At 46.7% G+C, this 17,611-nt stretch overlaps 1 protein-coding gene across 3 annotated transcripts in view; it reads right to left on the reverse strand.

Annotated features, from left to right (window-relative positions):
• Nucleotides 1–17,611, reverse strand: part of evlb (Enah/Vasp-like b) — a 34,774-nt gene that overhangs the window by 16,105 nt on the left and 1,058 nt on the right. For 2 of the 3 annotated variants that reach the window (XM_030109576.1, XM_030109575.1), the window contains exon 1: nt 9,029–9,198. The exons of the other annotated variant lie outside the window; for it this stretch is intronic. In XM_030109576.1, coding sequence (XP_029965436.1) covers nt 9,029–9,123 — 95 coding nt within the window. In that variant the 5' untranslated portion in view covers nt 9,124–9,198. Of the gene's footprint in view, nt 1–9,028; nt 9,199–17,611 lie in introns of those variants that run through there. 3 annotated transcript variants of the gene reach the window in all.

Here is a 17,611-nt window from a genome sequence, read left to right on the forward strand (position 1 = left end):
GTTCGTTCTCCTGAAACAGTGAGAAAATCAAAAGGTTTGACGGCCTTTATTCTCAGAGCATGAACAACGAGGACAGACTCCTCTCGAGAGAAACAACCACATCCAGGACTGAAGGGAGCAGCTTTCCAGGACGTTTTGTCAAGATTGTCAAGTATTAATTACTTTACAAAAACAAATAAAAAAAATTCAGATTTAAAAATGGAAATGTTAAAATGCATAAAAATAACACAGTTGCAGTTTTGGGTGGAGGTCCTGGAATCATTCTAAAAGGGGGTTCTGGGAGAACCCGTCTGCTCTGATCGATGACTCAACATCGGCCTTGCAGTCATAACTCTGCTCTAAATTGTGGACCGCCATTAGCTCACTGGCACAGTGCTGTGCGAGCGCGCCCGCTGGGCTCATACATGAATTACTGCCATCCTAAATCAGACACTGCCGCTGGTCACCTGCCAGGAAAGCCCACTGCGGCGTCCAGCTGTGCAAATGTGTAAAAAAAAAAAAAAATAAAATAACATCAGGGCGCTCAGAATGTGTTGCAATGTGACTTCCGTGATTGTGAAGGCATCGATAGACAGAGAATAGAGTCGGAACATGGATGTAGGAGGCGGCAACTATGATATCGGTACAAAATAGACAAAAATAGAACTAAAACTGTAACTTTATGACACAAGCTGGCGCCGTTTCATTTGATAATAACCGAAAACGACATGAACGTCAGTGTGATACAAGCCCCCACCTCCAAAACACCTGCGAGAGGAATTTTGTTTTCTGCTCTTCTTCACTGTCCGAGAGGCCACCTGTGTTTATTTCTGTAAGGCGGGCACTAATGAGCAGAGACAGAGAGCGTCTTACACACTGTGTGTGTGTGTGTGTGTGTATGTGTGTGTGTGTATTCCAATGTCCCGTGGTATAAATCAAGCCATGTTTATGCATGTCTGTAAAAAAAAACAACAAAAAGGGCCAGAAGAAAGTAACCTGCCCGTTACATAAGCGGCTCGCTCGTGTGTTTGAGGTTTTTGGTGGTGGAGAGGAGAAAACGGCAGAATCAGATGAGAGGAAAGTGAACCCGAGCTGACAGCAGGCCTTCAAACAGCCTGCTGGCTCAAACGCGAAACACAACAAAACAAAATGCGCAACTTGCTCAGGAGAAGTCTAAAAATAACTCATTTTCTGCGTGGGACTTGAATACATTTCACAGCTGAGGACGGAAATATCTGGTGATACTTCATGAGCAGAGAAAGCAGCCGTCAGTCCATAGACTGGGGACGGCTATATTAATTTGACTGTGTGTTTGATATGCTTGCTTTTTTTGGTCATTGTTTAAATTCTCTGGCCTTATGGTGAAGAGTGAGAGGGGTTTACAGACGGAAGACGTCAAAGGCGGGTGATCCCAGACCGCTAATTTTCTAAAATTTCAGCCTGAAATTTCATGGCTGCTGCTGCGAGTTGGACTCAACAACCGACAGAAACGCAGGAGCGAGAGAACGTTCAAAACACCGAAGAATGGAGACGCTCCAGAACCAAGATTCAAGTTATTATTCAATAAAGCAACAGGTCAGAGAGAGACGAAGAAGAAGCTCTGATTAAGAGCCGACCGTTTATCCAATTCGATCTCAGACTGCGGAAGATGTGAGGCGGGTTGGAAATCCATCACACACAGGCTCAGGGTCGTTCAAACCACAGCTGCCAACTGCAGCCCGTCATTCGTGTCTGATTGAGCTTCTAAACAAAGCAAGGCTAATTAAAGACAAGTGTTGCCACTGGGCGCCAAAGACGGCACAAACTGATCACAACTCAGCGCAGAAAAATCACCTTGGCCACCTTTGAAAATGTAATTAACTAATCAGTCAGTTTATTCAAATTGTTTTCAGCTGGCAGCAGCGATCATTAAATGCATCACTGTACATAAACAGTATCAGAAGTGTGATAGATAAACAGCATTACAGCAGGTAGAGAACGCACGCCACTTGAAACCCTTCATTAAAAAGGAAATGGATCCTGTTTTAAATCGGATGCTTCCTGCGGAGGGGCCCTGCGGCTGGAAAAGGTTTACGCAAGGGTTTCATGGCAAAGCTTTGTTGCACGACTCAGTAATACTCATCTTTGGATGATACAACGTCGCGTATTACAACCAAAATAGCACAGCGGTTTTTAAACTTCACCTCAGTGGACCGAGAGTTTTAAATTCTTTCTCTCTGTGGCCCTTTTTTTTTTTTTTTTTTTTTTTTTAGTATTATGCAAACTAATCTAGCAAACTGTGCTTTGATTTAGACCCCTGACACACACACACACACACACTGGGACACACACTCTCAGCATAGCATTTCAGAGCCTTTCCGTGTCATCTTACATGTTGGAGCCTCAGCATTACCAATCCCATTATCCACAGACTGAAGAGGAAGGTCTGCAAAAACAGCATTCATTTGTCAATAAGGCTGCGGTTTCACTAAGAAAATGAGTTTAACCACCTCTGCAGCTCCCTGTGAATGAAGTCCGATACCACCGCCACCCAAACGGAATCTAATCGAGGAGCTGCGTGCGTCGCGGCGTGCGCGGCGGCGGCATGCACTTGAGTATATTAAGCTTGTGTGCATCTAGCCTGCAGACCCTGCAGAGAGGAGGACACACAAACACACACACACACACACACACACACACACACACACACACACACACACACGTACAGACTGCTGAGACCACGCAAGAGCACGCTAATCTGTTGGCATGACAACTGGAGTGGAATATTCGCTTGGCCTAGAAAATATGGCTGTGAAGAAAAGATGAATGAGCAGCGAGATATGAATAAAAAACAGCAACATAAGCCCTCAGACACGGCGCGCGCCTTAATTATAGACCCCGCTGCATTCGCAGCGGCACAAAACACGGCGTCCCGTCTCATTGTCTGACTCTCAGGACGCTCCGGCGGCGGTTCTGCCACAGCGTGAGCTCCCGATTCGGACCGTCCGTCCGGCACGAGTCATAATCGAGGCAGACAATGTTGCGTTCGTTCGTTGCTGTTTTCTCTCCAAATGCCCAGCGAGAGCTTGTGACAGTCCCCAGAGGTCAGCCAAAGAGATGCCACCTCCCGGTGCCACGCACAGGTCTGAATTTACGGTCTAATTCCGGCTGAAAGCCGGCGAACGGCCATCCAGGACGAGGTTTCTTTTACTGCTGCGCCGCATGATTGCATAAAGCATTTAAGAGTTTCTTTACCCCCCGAGAGCTTAATGCTGAGCTCCTGAAGAAGCAGTGGGGAATGTTGTCGGAATAAGGTTTAATTTGAGATCAGGTGCTCTTAGCTTTTATGTTTGGCCAAAGCCTGCATGCATTATTGAGCGCGGTGGGTGAGACGCCCGTGCCTTGATATCAACGTAGTTGAAGTGTTGCGTCGGCGGTTTGTTGAATTCCGACCAAAGAAACCGACTTGTAAAGGCGTGGCGGCGGCCATGTGGCAAAATCTCATCAGTGAGAAAAAGAAAACAGAAAGAACAACAGCAATGAAATCAGAGGACCGCCTCTGTTTGACCCCAACTTGGCTTATATATACATGAGAGACAGAAGAGAGTGGAAAATAACCGAGAGGCTCTGTGACGGGGGGGATTTAGACTTTGGATGGTCCTTTATGTCTCAGCAAAGACGGCCAAATCCTCTGACATAACAGAAGCAGAGACAACACATGGTCAATAAGGTCCCCGGAGAGCTCGCCGCAGCCCAAACACAACAAGTCAGGACGGCGTGCGACCTGTCCCACAGCGCAGACGTGACAGGAAGCGTGCAGCTGAACGAGGAGTTATGGTTCCGGAGACGTAAAATCATAAACGTAGATGAGTTGAACCGACACGTCACATGCTACGCAAAAGCCAGAGACTCCTGTGTTGTAGTTTCTGCATTCAGGCAAACTCTTCCCGGCAGTTGGAGGAGTTTTGATTTCCTCATACCAAAACAGTAGCAGGTAGGGGCATTTTCCAAATTGCCAAAGTGCTTCTCAAAGCGACCTTTCATTAGTATTCCAGGTGTGGCATTAAAAGGCTTCAGCACAGAGCCAGACATTCCTGTCTCGCTGGTTGTTCGTGGGAATCTTGATCTGAGTTTAATGAGCGTTTGCTGGAATGTTTAATGCCACGTCTGGAGCCCGGGGCCGTCCTCATTTCTGTCTGACTGAAGCTACACGCTACTGTAAACATATTAGGGGAGCCAAACTTTGTTAAATCTCGCTGCCGATCGGACGCTTGAGCTCAGCGTCGAAGGCATCGAACAGAGGGGCAGAAGAACTCGTAGCTCGTGCTCAGAAAGACGGGCTGGAGTGGGAATATGGAGGGAGGCAGGAAGAAGTAATTAAGACGGACAGGGACAAATGGTGGAGCCAGAGAGATACAGAAGATATAGGAGCGCAGCGAAGAGCAAGGAAGGCTTTAAAAATGCATGGCTCTCCATTTAGCAGAGAAAAAAAAAACACACTGGCCGGCAGTGAGAGGAGACTGAAGGTGAGAGCCGAGCTGCAGCGTTAACACTCAAACCACATCCTGCAAAGAAAGGAAGTGGAAAAGGAAGCGGCGGTGATGCCCTGAGGCTGCGATGCCTTCCCCCCCCCGCTACGCCATTTAGCTGCTGCTCGGCCACACACACCCACAGAGCGCAGCTATGTCTACCTGCGATCTATTTACAGTCGAGTATTTACTCAAGGTCGTGAGGTCAAGCGCTCAGACGACAGCGGGACCCGGCGGTCTGCGTGACGCGGAGGCTTCTGTAATTGTCGACTCGTTTGAAACGAAAAAAAAAAGAAGAAAAAAAAACGCGCAGCGCTGCGGCGGACGTGCCACAAATGGTCCGTCAGCAGCTTCAGTGACCCAGAAAAGTTCTCAGATTTGCAGCCGGGCCGTCCGATGTTTGACATGCGTGTGCGGCAGCCTCCATCCCTGATCTGTCAGGCCAGCGCGAGCCGGGGAGACGGCGCCGACACCGAGGCTCCTCCGAGGAGACGAAACAACACAGAGCCCCTCCATCCCAGGACGTAATCCTCAAGCAGTAACTTACTTTACGGCAGTTCTTGGGCTTAAGTCAAAGGCTTTCAAGGTGAACGTAGAGACCGAGCTGACGGTACAAATGAAATCCTGCTCCTGACAGGAGTCAGGGTCGGGCCGCACAGTCATAACCTAATGGAACCAGACAGTTAAAACGTGGAGCGAAAGGAGCCTCCAGGGCCCCGTCACCACTTTTACACCATTTATGAGACTCTTATCTCAGTGTTAGCAAGCTAAGAGATATAGTTTGCTAATCGTGAAAGAAATAACAAATATTTAAAAGAGTCAAATGTCAAGGCTCTAATCCTTTTTCTTTTTTTTTTTTAGCTTTATTGGATTTCTATTTCGTTGGTGAGTCTCTACCTTCTCCCATTTGTGTCTCTCTCATTTTTGTTGGGTGGAAGGGTCAACATCAAATCCGACAATCGCGACTTAGTCTGAAACAGAAATCTGATTTATCCCATAAAGCAAATGACGTCCCGACAACAGACCCACCCTCATGCCTCACGTCTTCAGTGGAAACTCACTCTTTACACTACAAGGCTGCAGTTATACTGACATGACGCTCAACTACTACAGGCTTTTCTAATTTTACGCTCAGCTCAGGAGTGCAATGGTTCACTGCCAGTAGGGAAAACATTGCTGGAATGCTCTAAAATGGGGAAGGCGGTGAAGTGACTGGGTTGTTTGAAAAACCTTCGAACGACTTTTCCATGTGTCTTGAAGGCTTTCTGCTTTTTCTTCACAAAATGAGCAATCAAACTAATAAATCAATAGCACAGGGGGACCAAACGTCTATTAAGATACATATAATCAACTCCAAATGGCCTGCTCCTCTTCTCTCCTCGCCTGGCAGCTCCATCTCCAAACACAGATCTACTTCTCTTCAGCACAGAAGGTTCGAACCATCGCAGTCTGATCTCTCCAGCTTTATCTGAGCTGTTTATGTTTGATCCTGTCTGCTCTGGTCATTCCCCCTGACGAGCTGAGCATTTCCATCTCTGCCATGTCTTTTAAGCAGAGCTTCTGTGGAAAACCTTCCCTTTGACTCCTGCTAGCTGTCCTTCTGTCGTACATCAGCACCGACGCTCACACAAGTCGTTCTAATGCCGTCAGATTAACATACTGCAGGCTATATCCGGCATGTGAATGAATGATTAATGCACACCTCCCGTGAGAAAAAAAAAGACAGCTTTTACTTTAATGCACTGCTAAAAAAAAAACCCTGAGTGTTCAATTAATCATATTTTGTGGGTAAATAAATTAAAGCTGTAATAATAGATATTCATGGACGCTGATAGAGCATATCTTATTGTGTGGATTAAACGTTACCTTGCAGCTCAGCTGAGCACATCAGTATTTCTTATGTTTCCCAGTCAGTGTCAGTGGAGCATGAAACAAAGCTAAAAATAGAGGGTGAATCTTTGAAAAAAAAAAAAAAAAAAAAAAAGAGGCAGACAGAAAAAAAAATATGTGACATCAAAAAAAAATAAGACAGGTAATGCAATTTGTTAATCCTATTTGCTTTTTGGCTCAAATATCAGTGCAGCACATCTTCACAATGAAGGAAACATAGAGTCAGTCACACATAACGCGCCGTGAAGAAGAGGGCTCATGCTCCTGATGTAGAAGCTGCAAGAAGCCCTGAAGCACAGCGTCTCCTGCGCGCCGCATGCACACAGACGGCATACGCTCCGAGCACGCATGCACGGTGTGTGTGTGTATGTGTGTGTTTTCTCATAGGTTGGCCGGCTCTGGTTGTCATGGTTATCTGGCTATACTGGGGCTACTTCCATCACCATGGAGCCCAGGGTGGCGCAAATATCCCAGCATCCACCGGGAAGATTCTTCTGAGGTCTGAGCCGCACCGAAACCTTCATGCTCAGGCATTAATTTGTCTCATTTTTCCCACGTTCACAGCAGTTTCTCCTCCCTGATTCACCCATACCTCCACCCATCCATCCTCTCTCTCTCTCTCTCTCTCTCTCTCTCTCTCTCTCTCTCTCTCTCTCTCTCTTCCTTGTAGCTTTGCTTCAGTCACCATCCCCCTCTTCTCTCCTCTGGTCACTTGTTCCTCCCTCTCAGCTCAGGTCTCTCCTCTTCCTCTCTCTCCCACTCTCTCTTGGCTTTTCCTTTTTTTCCCCCAATCTCCCTTCATCTTAATTCCTCAACCCAAATAAACTCAGCCTGTTCATAATACAGTCGCTAACACTCGGTGGCTCAAATTTCCAGATCCTACAGCTGATGTGGAAACTTCCACACTGCAGAAGAATAGAAGTGAAAGTGATGAATCTGCACACGAACAGATGTGGGAGTCTGCTTGTTAGTGTCTCTGTGCAGCTCAATCTCCCGCCCTCATGCCCAAGTGAGTATTCATTGCATGAAATCTGATTTGTGAAACATTAATATTGCTTAAAGTCTGGAATTGGTTTTGTGACGACATGTCGCACTTTAAACCTCTTTAATCTCTGCAAATGCTCACAGGGTTTGTGTGTGCGTCTGTGTGTGTGTGTGTGTGTGTGTGTGTGTGTGCGTTTCTGCCTTTTACGGGAAAAAAAAGAGGTGTGAGACACAGTCGGATATGTGCAAGACTGTGTTATTATTTTTTTCTCATCAAGGCTGCCGTCAGTTAAGCTGATATTCGCTGATGTTTGCCCACGTGGGCGCTTCTAAGGGGGCGGGATTACAATGGACTGAACTTATTCACTTCTACAATAGGCTCAAAACACTATTCCTACTCCCAATATCTAGTCTGAGGAAGCAAATATGTGGAGTTAGGCTTCTATATAGCACGACCGACATCCTGAAGGAAATGGTAGGCGTCATTGCCCTTGTTCCCTCTCCTGTCATGAAAATGTCCACATTTGGGATTCTAAACACTCTCAGTTTGCTCTTTTTTTGTCCTCCGTGCTGCTCGTGCGCCCCAGCTGTGGCTGCACTCCGACTCCCGCGGTGCCTTCGGGGAGCTCGGCCAGGCGCTGATAGTGACACGCCGCAGCCTCACAAAGCTGCTCCGCCAGGCTGCGGAGGCCAGGCCAAACTAAAAGCTGCTTAGCGGGGCAAAACTCTGGCTGAGTCCCTTAAAGCTGCACTAATCAGAGCTGTTAGAGGAGGAATTGTCAAATGTATCGCGCACAAGATTACAAGGGCATCTACAAGCTCCAGAAGCAAAGATTGATGAAAAGATAGATCGGGATGGAGACGCTGACAGATGGGTAAAAATTGGGATCAGAATTCCACCGCCGTGAGAACCTTGACATTTTCTGCATTTCCCACATGTCACAAAGCATGAGGTCTGAGGTCCCTGCGCGCCCGAGATGCAACAGCTCCATCCGCCTCGATTACACATCAAGAAGACAAAGAGCGAGGGAAGCTGTTGAATGTCTGAGCATGCGTCCTTGAGCGCTCCGCAACCATGACGGCAGGCGTCGGCCGCGGATGCAACAAGCCGCCCTGAGCACTTCCAGCACCGACTGGAGAGAAAGAGTAGCGAAAAAAGAAAGCGGGAGCGGGGAGGGAGGGCGCAAACACAAAGAACAAAAGAGCCCCGGAGGCTCAATGAGAGGCCTATAGATCCCTGGATGGCAAATATAACACAACTGTGGCACTGTCAGTTCCTCTCTTCAAACTTGGCAGGCTCCATCACAGGCCGTCAGTGTCCCCCGCCTCTCCCAGGAGCCCAACACTTTTTTCTGCAAAGCTAGCTAACACATTAGCATGCAGCCCCATCCCCCTGCAAGGGCAATCAGCCACTCGCAGCAGCAGTCAACGTACACAGAATCGCTTCATGTAGCAGCAGCAGCAGCAGCAGCAGCTGAGGATGTGTTGGGAATAACACATCCGTGACGCCCTGGCTGTGCTCAGAGGCTACAGACAGGAACAAAACCATGTGGAGCAATCAGAGCTGGCTGACTCCACAAATCACAAAAGGAGAGCTGGATTTGTGAAGTTGGCGAAAGATGGTTTGGGAAGAAACAGCTTCTCCCATGTCCCGGATGAAAGCCTACCTGACTTTGAACTCGGTGAGCTGAGGCTGCGCCCCCGGCTCAGCACAGTAGATCGGGGGGAAGTAAAAGCGGTGAGACTGCAGGTTGATGTCCATGTTGTCCACAGGTAGAACAGGCCAGTCAGTCCTGCTGTCTGTGCAAAAATGTAAAAGAAAAAGGAAAAAAAAAAAAAAAAAACCTAACAAAGCGTCTAGAGCTGCTTTTCCTTTGTCTCTCTTTAGTTTTGCCTCTTGAGGTTGGAGTTCAGCGGAAACATTCCAGTCACCTTCTCCCCGAATGGCCGCAGAACGCTACCGCCAGGAAGGCATCCCCCTCCTCTTCATCTCCTCCGAGCACCAAACACTCAATCACCTCTGCCGCCCGCCACCCAACAGACACACTAACCTATTTCCCCACTAGCAGCCACTGTACACTCAGCAGCTTGGAGGCAAAGAACAAAGATGACTCCGGTAAAAAAAGAAGAAGAGAAAAGATGCTCCCTGCCAGTGAGTCAGAGGGAGGACAGAAAAATCCCAAATCTCAGACGCCAAGTCATCCTTCAAGCTGGAGGAGAAACCTGAGGAAGAAGACGACACCTGAAGTGTGGGTGAAGATATATGAGGGCACTCCTGCAGCACATCGAGACTGAGAGGAAAAAGAGAGTCGTTTGGTTTTTACGCTTCAGAGACGGAGGGAAAGGCGGGGTAGCGGGGGGCGAGAGAGGGAGAGAGAGAGATGGAGATAGAGAGAGAGATTCCCGGTGCTGTGAGGCGTTGCCCTCGCATTGCCTCTCCTCTCTGTGTCTCATTGGATTACCTCCTCCCTCTCCGTACCCCCCCTCCTCTCCTCCTCTCTCCATCCCTCCCATTCTCCCCTCCCAGCTGTGACAAGAGCGGTGGGCTGCCAGCCCCGGAGGCTGCTGGTCCTGCCCCTCCTCCTCCTCCTCCTCTTCCTCCTCATCCTCATCCTTCCCCACCCCGGCTCCCCCCGCCTGCTCTCCTCCCTCCCCGGCCGCCCGATTGGCCGAGGCGTGGACGCGTAAGTCCGCGTGGAGCCAGCGGAACGGAGGCGAAGAGGAGGAGCAACAGATTTTAATTCATCTGATGGCGACCCTCTCTCGCATATGATTAGAGGTGGCATGCCAGGCTTGGGTGGAGCTCGGGCGGCGAAGCGCACACGTCTGACGGCTAATATCGGACGGTTATTAACTGAAACGAACACAGCCTGGAACAGATCCATGTGCCGCGGCTCAGGAGCTCAGCTGACTGAACACAATAGAAGTAAACCACTTACATGTCACGTATAATTGAAGAGGAATTCCTAAATGCTGGAAATACGAAGTCATTCAGTCCCACAATGAAAAAAAAAAAAAAAACACAAATCTGAGGCCACGATGCCTTTAATATTCCCTGATCCATCTCTCCAGATGCATATATAGATTATAAGTGATATACACTCAGTAATATGCGGCCAGGACACTAATCTCCTGCGTAGGTTCAACATCAGTGCAGTTTGCCAGTTTCCAACAAATCCCCCCCTTCCCATATTTGACGGCGCTTCCTCTGAAGACAGACCCAGCCGCCGCCTCTTTCTAGTACAGCTCAGGCCGCACACGTCAGCCGCATCTGTCCTGCTGCGTTTCGCCAAAAGGCAATTCCATTGATTGAACTGGCTGTAGAACTGTTGGACGACATGCTTTGTTCTGTAATCGGTGTGGACAACAGTGGACGCTGCCGTTTAAGTGCAATTTAACCGCCTGCCCACAAAGCCTTTGGCAGCGAGAAATAAAAATTTCACCCTCGCCGCTTTGATATCTGCAAGGATGGTTTTTTTACACATCTTAGTCAGACTCTGGAGAAAAAGAAAAAAAACAACTATTTACTACAAGTGAGATGCAAACGTCTGCTTACAATGCGTTGCATCATGCGGCCTTCTCAGGGAACAGAAGCAGCGTTACAGCACAAAAACAGGAAGAGTGCGAATTCACGAGGCGGTTCTGTGTGTGTGCTGCGCTTTCTCAAAAGCTTGCAGGAGACAAAAAGTCACCTTTGGTCTGACAGAGAGATCGACACCGAGGGCGTCACATCCTGACAGTCACAACATGCAGTTTTCTAAAAGTTTCCTGAATGAAAATCCAAAACAGACGGTGTGCTGGGTGACTCACCAGACCCTGCAATGACAGGTTCCCACCATATTCACACACCAAATATACTTTTACCTATTAATTATCCTCATTTCAGTTCATAGAACTCAAAATAACTGTTCCGATATAATTATAGCATTACACTCAATAAATTACACTAACTCATTGAGTGCACTTTGTTTTTTTTACAAAACCACAATAAATAAAAGTGGATTCTCAAATCATCTTCCGACTATTGTTGGTAAAAGTTTGTTGCGTCTCTGGTTTCACTATTTCTGCAGTCTTCGGCGTGCATGTGTTCAGAAGCTTATTTTCATATTATGGATTTAATGCTAATGATGAAGCAGCTTGCCCTCGCTGCTGCATTTTGCTGCAATCAGCTGTCCGGTCCTGCAGATGAACTCCAACTGCAGGTAATTTCCCACTTTCTTCTATGGAATGAGGAGTCTGTAAATGCTAATAGCTGCGTTTGAGACGACTGGAACGACAAAAACTGTTTCAAATCTACCAATATTTGACTAGAAAACACAAGCTAAAATAAAATAAAGAACATGAAACCAAGTCAATAAGAAATATGGCAGTTGTCACATGAGCGTACTGGTGAAGAGTTTCAGGTGAAATGATGAACTAATACACTACAGAGGCCAGTGAGGAATCAATAAATGACATTCGATCCCAATTAACGGTCGGCACGCCATCTGCACCGCCGCTTCACCATGAGCCACTGAGTGAACGCCGCCGAGAAGAGATGAAGATGAAAAGACTGATGGAACAGCAGCTCTTGTTCAATTCATTGGTCCTTCGTGGAACGGACGGACAGGTGAGGAGCAGAAATGCCTGGAATCAGACAGTGTGTGAGAGCGAGTGACATCGAAGAAGGGCTGGAGGAGAAAGAGAGGGATGGAGGAAGGAAGCTGCAGGCTGAAGCGGGAAAAGAGCAGAAACAGGAAGGATGAAAGGACGTCCAACCATTACAGTATCCACCCATCCCCCACCGACCCCTCACCGCTCAGCCCCACACCACAACACACACCTACAGTTCATCAGCAGTCTTTATGTGTGTGTTTGTGTGTGTGTGTGTGTGCAGCGACCTGGCAATCAGCATACAGCGGGAGGGATGGCCTTCTGTCTGACACACAGCATGACAGTGAGTGTGTGTGTGTGTGTGTGTGTGTGTGTGTGTGTGTGTGTGTGTGTGTGTGAAGAGCGAAGCAGCCGACTGGCTCAGAGATGCTGAAGGAGACATGGCAAGTGAAACCCGGAAATCTGACATTATATCAATAAAACCGTGACGCTTTTGGAAAACAGCTCATCTAACAAACACAAAATAATGCCGTGATAAATGATTTCTTCTAATCTGACAGGAAAAAGCAGAGGGAAGAATATCCAAACGTTTCTAAAACAAAAATGCAAAAAACTTTTCAAGTGAAAACACTCATCTCGTTCTCATAAGTCTCTTCTTTCATAATTTGAATGGAAAAAGTAGCAAAGTGCCATTGAGTGGTTGACAGAAAGATGCTGCATAGATTTCTGTATTTTCTTGAGGGCTGTGTTTGGAGCATGTCATGTGGTTTTCCTGTTTTATTTGAGGTGGAAAACATAATATTTTCAAATGAATGGTGCATTGTCTTATTCGTTTTCTGGCAGGGTTTTCATAAGTGGTGTAGTAATCTCTTTACACAGAGTGACTTTAAAAAATTGCATGAATAATGACTGTGACACTCGACAAACCACAAACAAATCAGTAAAACGGTGTTAGAGTTTGTGAGAAATTCTTAATTTCATTTGCACTTTCAGTCAGGAGTTACTCTAAAACAAACTCCGTCAGATACACGGGGATTGCTCCGCATTATTCCGTATAATCCCAATCTGATTCGTCCCGTCTGCACCGAGAATCCACCTGTCTGCGGCAGAGGATGGAGTGAGGTGGAGGAAGAGAAGGGATCAGAGGAGAGTGAGAGGTGAGGACGATGAAGATTTCTGACGTTTCCCGTCTTCTCACTGAACTCACACGAGCTCAGCCCTCTCATTCCCCGGAGAACTGAGTTTGAGCCGCAACAAAATACACACAAACACACACACACACACAAAGCCACAGATACACACACCGTCTGACTCACATTGGCTAAACATTTTAATTACACCACAACACACACCAACAAGAGCTGGCAGAGGAGCTGTGGAAGGAGGAGGAGGGAGAGTGATCTCCCTCTCTCATTCACAAAGATTTGATTATCCCGCTTTTACGCACACACACACACACACACACACACACACACACACACACACACACACGCACGTCGGTGTAGATCAGACTTACCACTCTGCAACACTGTGCATATTTATGAGTCATGAACCGCACTACTATTACCCACAATGCACTGTTATTACAGCGATTCGCAGCAGAGACAACAGACGCGACCTCACACCTGACGCTGGAAGTGTCGCATCACGCCGCGTCCGGCTCCACGCCGCCTGGGCTTCAGCTGCCGCGGCTTCCGCGCGCACTGAACGCTCGTACGTACGAGTCGCCGGCAGACGGTTAATTCGCTCCGGCCGAGCAGCCACACTAAATAACAAGCTGCTGCGATGAAGATGATACTGCTTTCTCTGAAGCCACATTACCGATAAACCTCTCAAGAGGGGAACAAATGACAGCCTGTGAAAGCATCATGGATATGGCGGCTTTTCACAAACAATGGCTTTTCCACAGGTTTTATTAAAAAATTAAGCTTTGTGTCTCGTCTAAAATGATTGGAAGATTCAAATAACAGTTTCAAAACTGTGATTGGGGCTAGAATGACCTGCAGGATGTTCTTCTACATTTATATTCACTACACACACATCAGCTGCTGGCCCGTCATGTGACCTGTCAAAGTAAACAGTAGCTCTACAGCCTCCATTAGTTTTGGGCCGGCAGATTATTTTGATCACATTTACCCACCAGGAGGCAACAAAGATGATTTGGCTGGACTTTTGGAAAGCTGTCATGACGTCCATTTACAGTCGATCAGGTTTTTTGGCTGCACAATAGAGTGGCGGTTCGGCCTCGTGTCCCAGGTTCAACTCTACATGCTCTTTTAGAGCATGCATGTTCTCCCTGTGCTTCGGTTTCCTCCTACACTCCATATACACACATTTGAGTCTCTCTCTGTTTGTCTTGTGACGCCCGGTCCAGGATGCACCCTGTGTTCACCCTCTGGGATCGCATCCAGCGCTCTGCAACACTAAGCTGGACAGAGTGGTGTCTGAGATAAATGGATCAGAACTTTCCGGCTGAGTCAGAAACTTTGTGCTGACGTGGTTCGGTTTATTAGTGCTCAACCTGTCTGCTGCGTTTGATCACAGCGCCAAAGCTGGTCCTTCGTGAACTCTTAAACGCCTACTTTCAGCTGCTAAACTGTCTGTAGCTCGTCGGGGCCACGTGAGACGACTGAATCCTCCATGACCTTTCAGCAGGTCTGGGGATAAATGTAAAAAAAGAAATCCCTGAACTTTGAGGTTTGGATAAATAATGAGGACGTATGCAGACGACACACCTGTGCAGCTTCAAAGTCCACAGCTGCGCTCTGAGAGAGAAATCTGACCTTCGCTTGTATTCACGTCTCTGTCGAGCAGCGGGACATAAACCATGACATCTCCGGGATTTATTTCAGGTCAGGCACCAGACGCACAGAATATCAGTTTACAGTGTCAGCATTTAGGGAAAACCCCGCAGTCCTCTGACTTTGAAGCCTCTTCTCCTCTTAAACATGATCAACCAGGAGCTCCACTCCGGCACTACCTGCCGTTTCGCGTCGAGCAGCTTCAGCGGTTAGGCCGAGTTCACCGCTGTGTCCGAGTCCTTTCGCCGCATCGACTCGGCACACGGTCACAAATACAGTAGGTTTTCATATAGGTCACACACATACCACCAACCGCTCCTGTCAATACCCATCAGGCAACGCTGTCGACACCGGGATCAATTCGGCTCGGTTTCCAGAGATTAATGAAACAACCCAAATGGAGGATGGTGGCGACGACGGGAGGCCGCAGAGTCACGCTCAGGCCGGGCCGCCCGGCCGTCCGGAGGTTAGACTCTGTCAGAGGACGGGGTCGGTCAGACGCCAGTGATCGTTACAGGAGATACGACTTCGGATGACACCAGTTCAGGTGTGGACAAAATCGTGTATTCACACCTGAAAAATTATATATCAAGCTTGAATTTCGCCAGTATTTTGCAGCAACTTTCCATCCTCCATACTGCTTCAGCCAGGTCAGGGTCACGGGGCGCTGGAGCCAATTCCAGCTGTCTATAGGAGAAGGCAGGTCGGACAGTAGAGTAGTACTATCAGATGAGGGTGAATACAGCAACTACTATTTTTCCCCAGTAGGTCAATACTCTGATAGTGACAGCACAGACGTGCAGGGTGTGCAGGGCCTCGTTTGAGAGGGGAAAAATCAGAAGAGTAGGTCTGCTGTCCAATACTTTGTTAACTAGTGTTTGATTTTGATGTCTTTTAGGTTTTATCTCTTAGATTTTAATATTACTTTTTTTTTTTTTTACTCACATTCTTTGTACTTTCCTCTTTTGCAAGTTTTACGCAGCACATCTTTCTGTTCAACACAGTGCGTGAATCCAAATCATTCTGTTTTTTGTCGCAGTAATTCTCTTCTTTCTTTTCCGTGGTGAACAAACTCCATGTAGGAGAAGGAGACGCCTTCACTGACACACATTCACAGTTACACCGCAATGACAGGATGACGCTGCGATTGCAAATGTGATTAGATTAATTGCGCAGCACTAGTGGAAGTTCAATTTAATTTATCTAAATTGATGCAGAAATAAATGAATGCATTTAAGGAAAAAAAAGAGCTTTTCCAAGATGGTCTGTTTTGTTACATTTCGTGAGTCTGAAGCTCATTGTGCTTTGTAAATAAAGTAAAAAAAAAAATGAAAAAAGAGCTTCTGTGTCCATTCACAAGCCAAATATATTAGCTTATAGCTTAGAGAAGATAGGGATGATGGGAAAAAAAAGAAAAAGAGGAGAGAAACAATCACCTCTACGACCTAAATCCCGGACAAGAAATGAAAAAGCAAGGTTTAGCTGTTCCAGAGTTTCCCCCCAGAGACCTGCAGCACCGTCCACCTCTGCACAGATGGAGATAATTTAAATTAATAGTGTTAATCCTGACAAATGTGAAGCAGACAGAGTAACGGCGGAGCCTTAGATTCTTTCAGTAATTGAAAAAAGGAGAAACCAAATAGGCAACAGATAACATCAGGCATAAAGAATCTTAATTTCAAGTCTATAATAAAATCCTTATTGGATGTGTGTCGCATGACACCTTAAACCTCCCAGTTATCTTGATCACTGCAGTGAAACCGACTTTCATGGGTTTGAACTGCAGCACCTCAGTTGGATCAATGCTCAAAACAACTGTTTGGATCCTGCAAACACAAGTCGAGCAAAAGCAAACACAATCACCTCAAACTGCAGGATCAAACAAACCGTATCGCTCAGATTTGCAGATTCTGGGTTGTTCAAACAGACAACGACACAAACAGGGAAGTCAGAGTTGTGCTGGCGTTTCCGGATGGGGCTCAGTAAAGTCACAGTCTATGTTGCCACCTACAGAGCGCCTCCACAAAGCACATGATCTCCCCCCCTCAATCACGGCTATGCTTTTAAGCGGCAGTCAGACAAGAGCCGGGATGAGAGATGCAGCGGGAGACAGCTTGTCAGAGCAGCTCGCATCAAAACAGAGCCACACTGCACTCACATCCGTCCAGAATGTTATAGATCTATTCATTAATTTATACTGAATCCAGGCCGACGTTCAGACGTTTTGAGACTAACCCGAACCCTTTCTGAAGAGTTTAATGATGATACATTGATTAAAAGGTGCTGTGTTGACGCGGGGTAACAAGTGAAGAGATGGAAGATGTTCCATTATGTTTAATTTCTAGTATTCAATCGAGCACATGCTCATGCAAAGAAAATAAATGAAAAATCCTCTAAAATGCAAATATTGCCATGAACACATTCCAGGAATGCAAAGAAAGGACGGTGCAGAGATTTGTGGTAAAAATGCAAATGGAGGTGGAAAAATCATAAATAAATAATGACTCTCCACCACGGTTCAAATGCATCTCAAAGAACTAGGATACCCATGAAAACCAGTTTTCTCAATTATTTCTAGTTTCTAAAGTATGAACTGAAAGGTTTTAAGCAAGTTTGCATGGCTTCTGCTTAAAAGAAATAGGATAAACATATAAGCTTATGGAATTTTATGTTATTTTATTTTAAGATATAACTTAAAAACTAGAACAACAAAGAATACAACTAAGGATTGACTGAAATATTTCAGTTTGAGTAAAATAAAACAAATTTATGTGGAGATTTCACTGTTTGACACATACCATTTCACTGGATTCTAATTTTTACAGATGCTGTGAAACTGTCCCAAAGCTGATGAAC

Source organism: Salarias fasciatus, chromosome 15 (genome assembly GCF_902148845.1).
Source record: "Salarias fasciatus chromosome 15, fSalaFa1.1, whole genome shotgun sequence".
NCBI lineage: Eukaryota > Metazoa > Chordata > Actinopteri > Blenniiformes > Blenniidae > Salarias > Salarias fasciatus.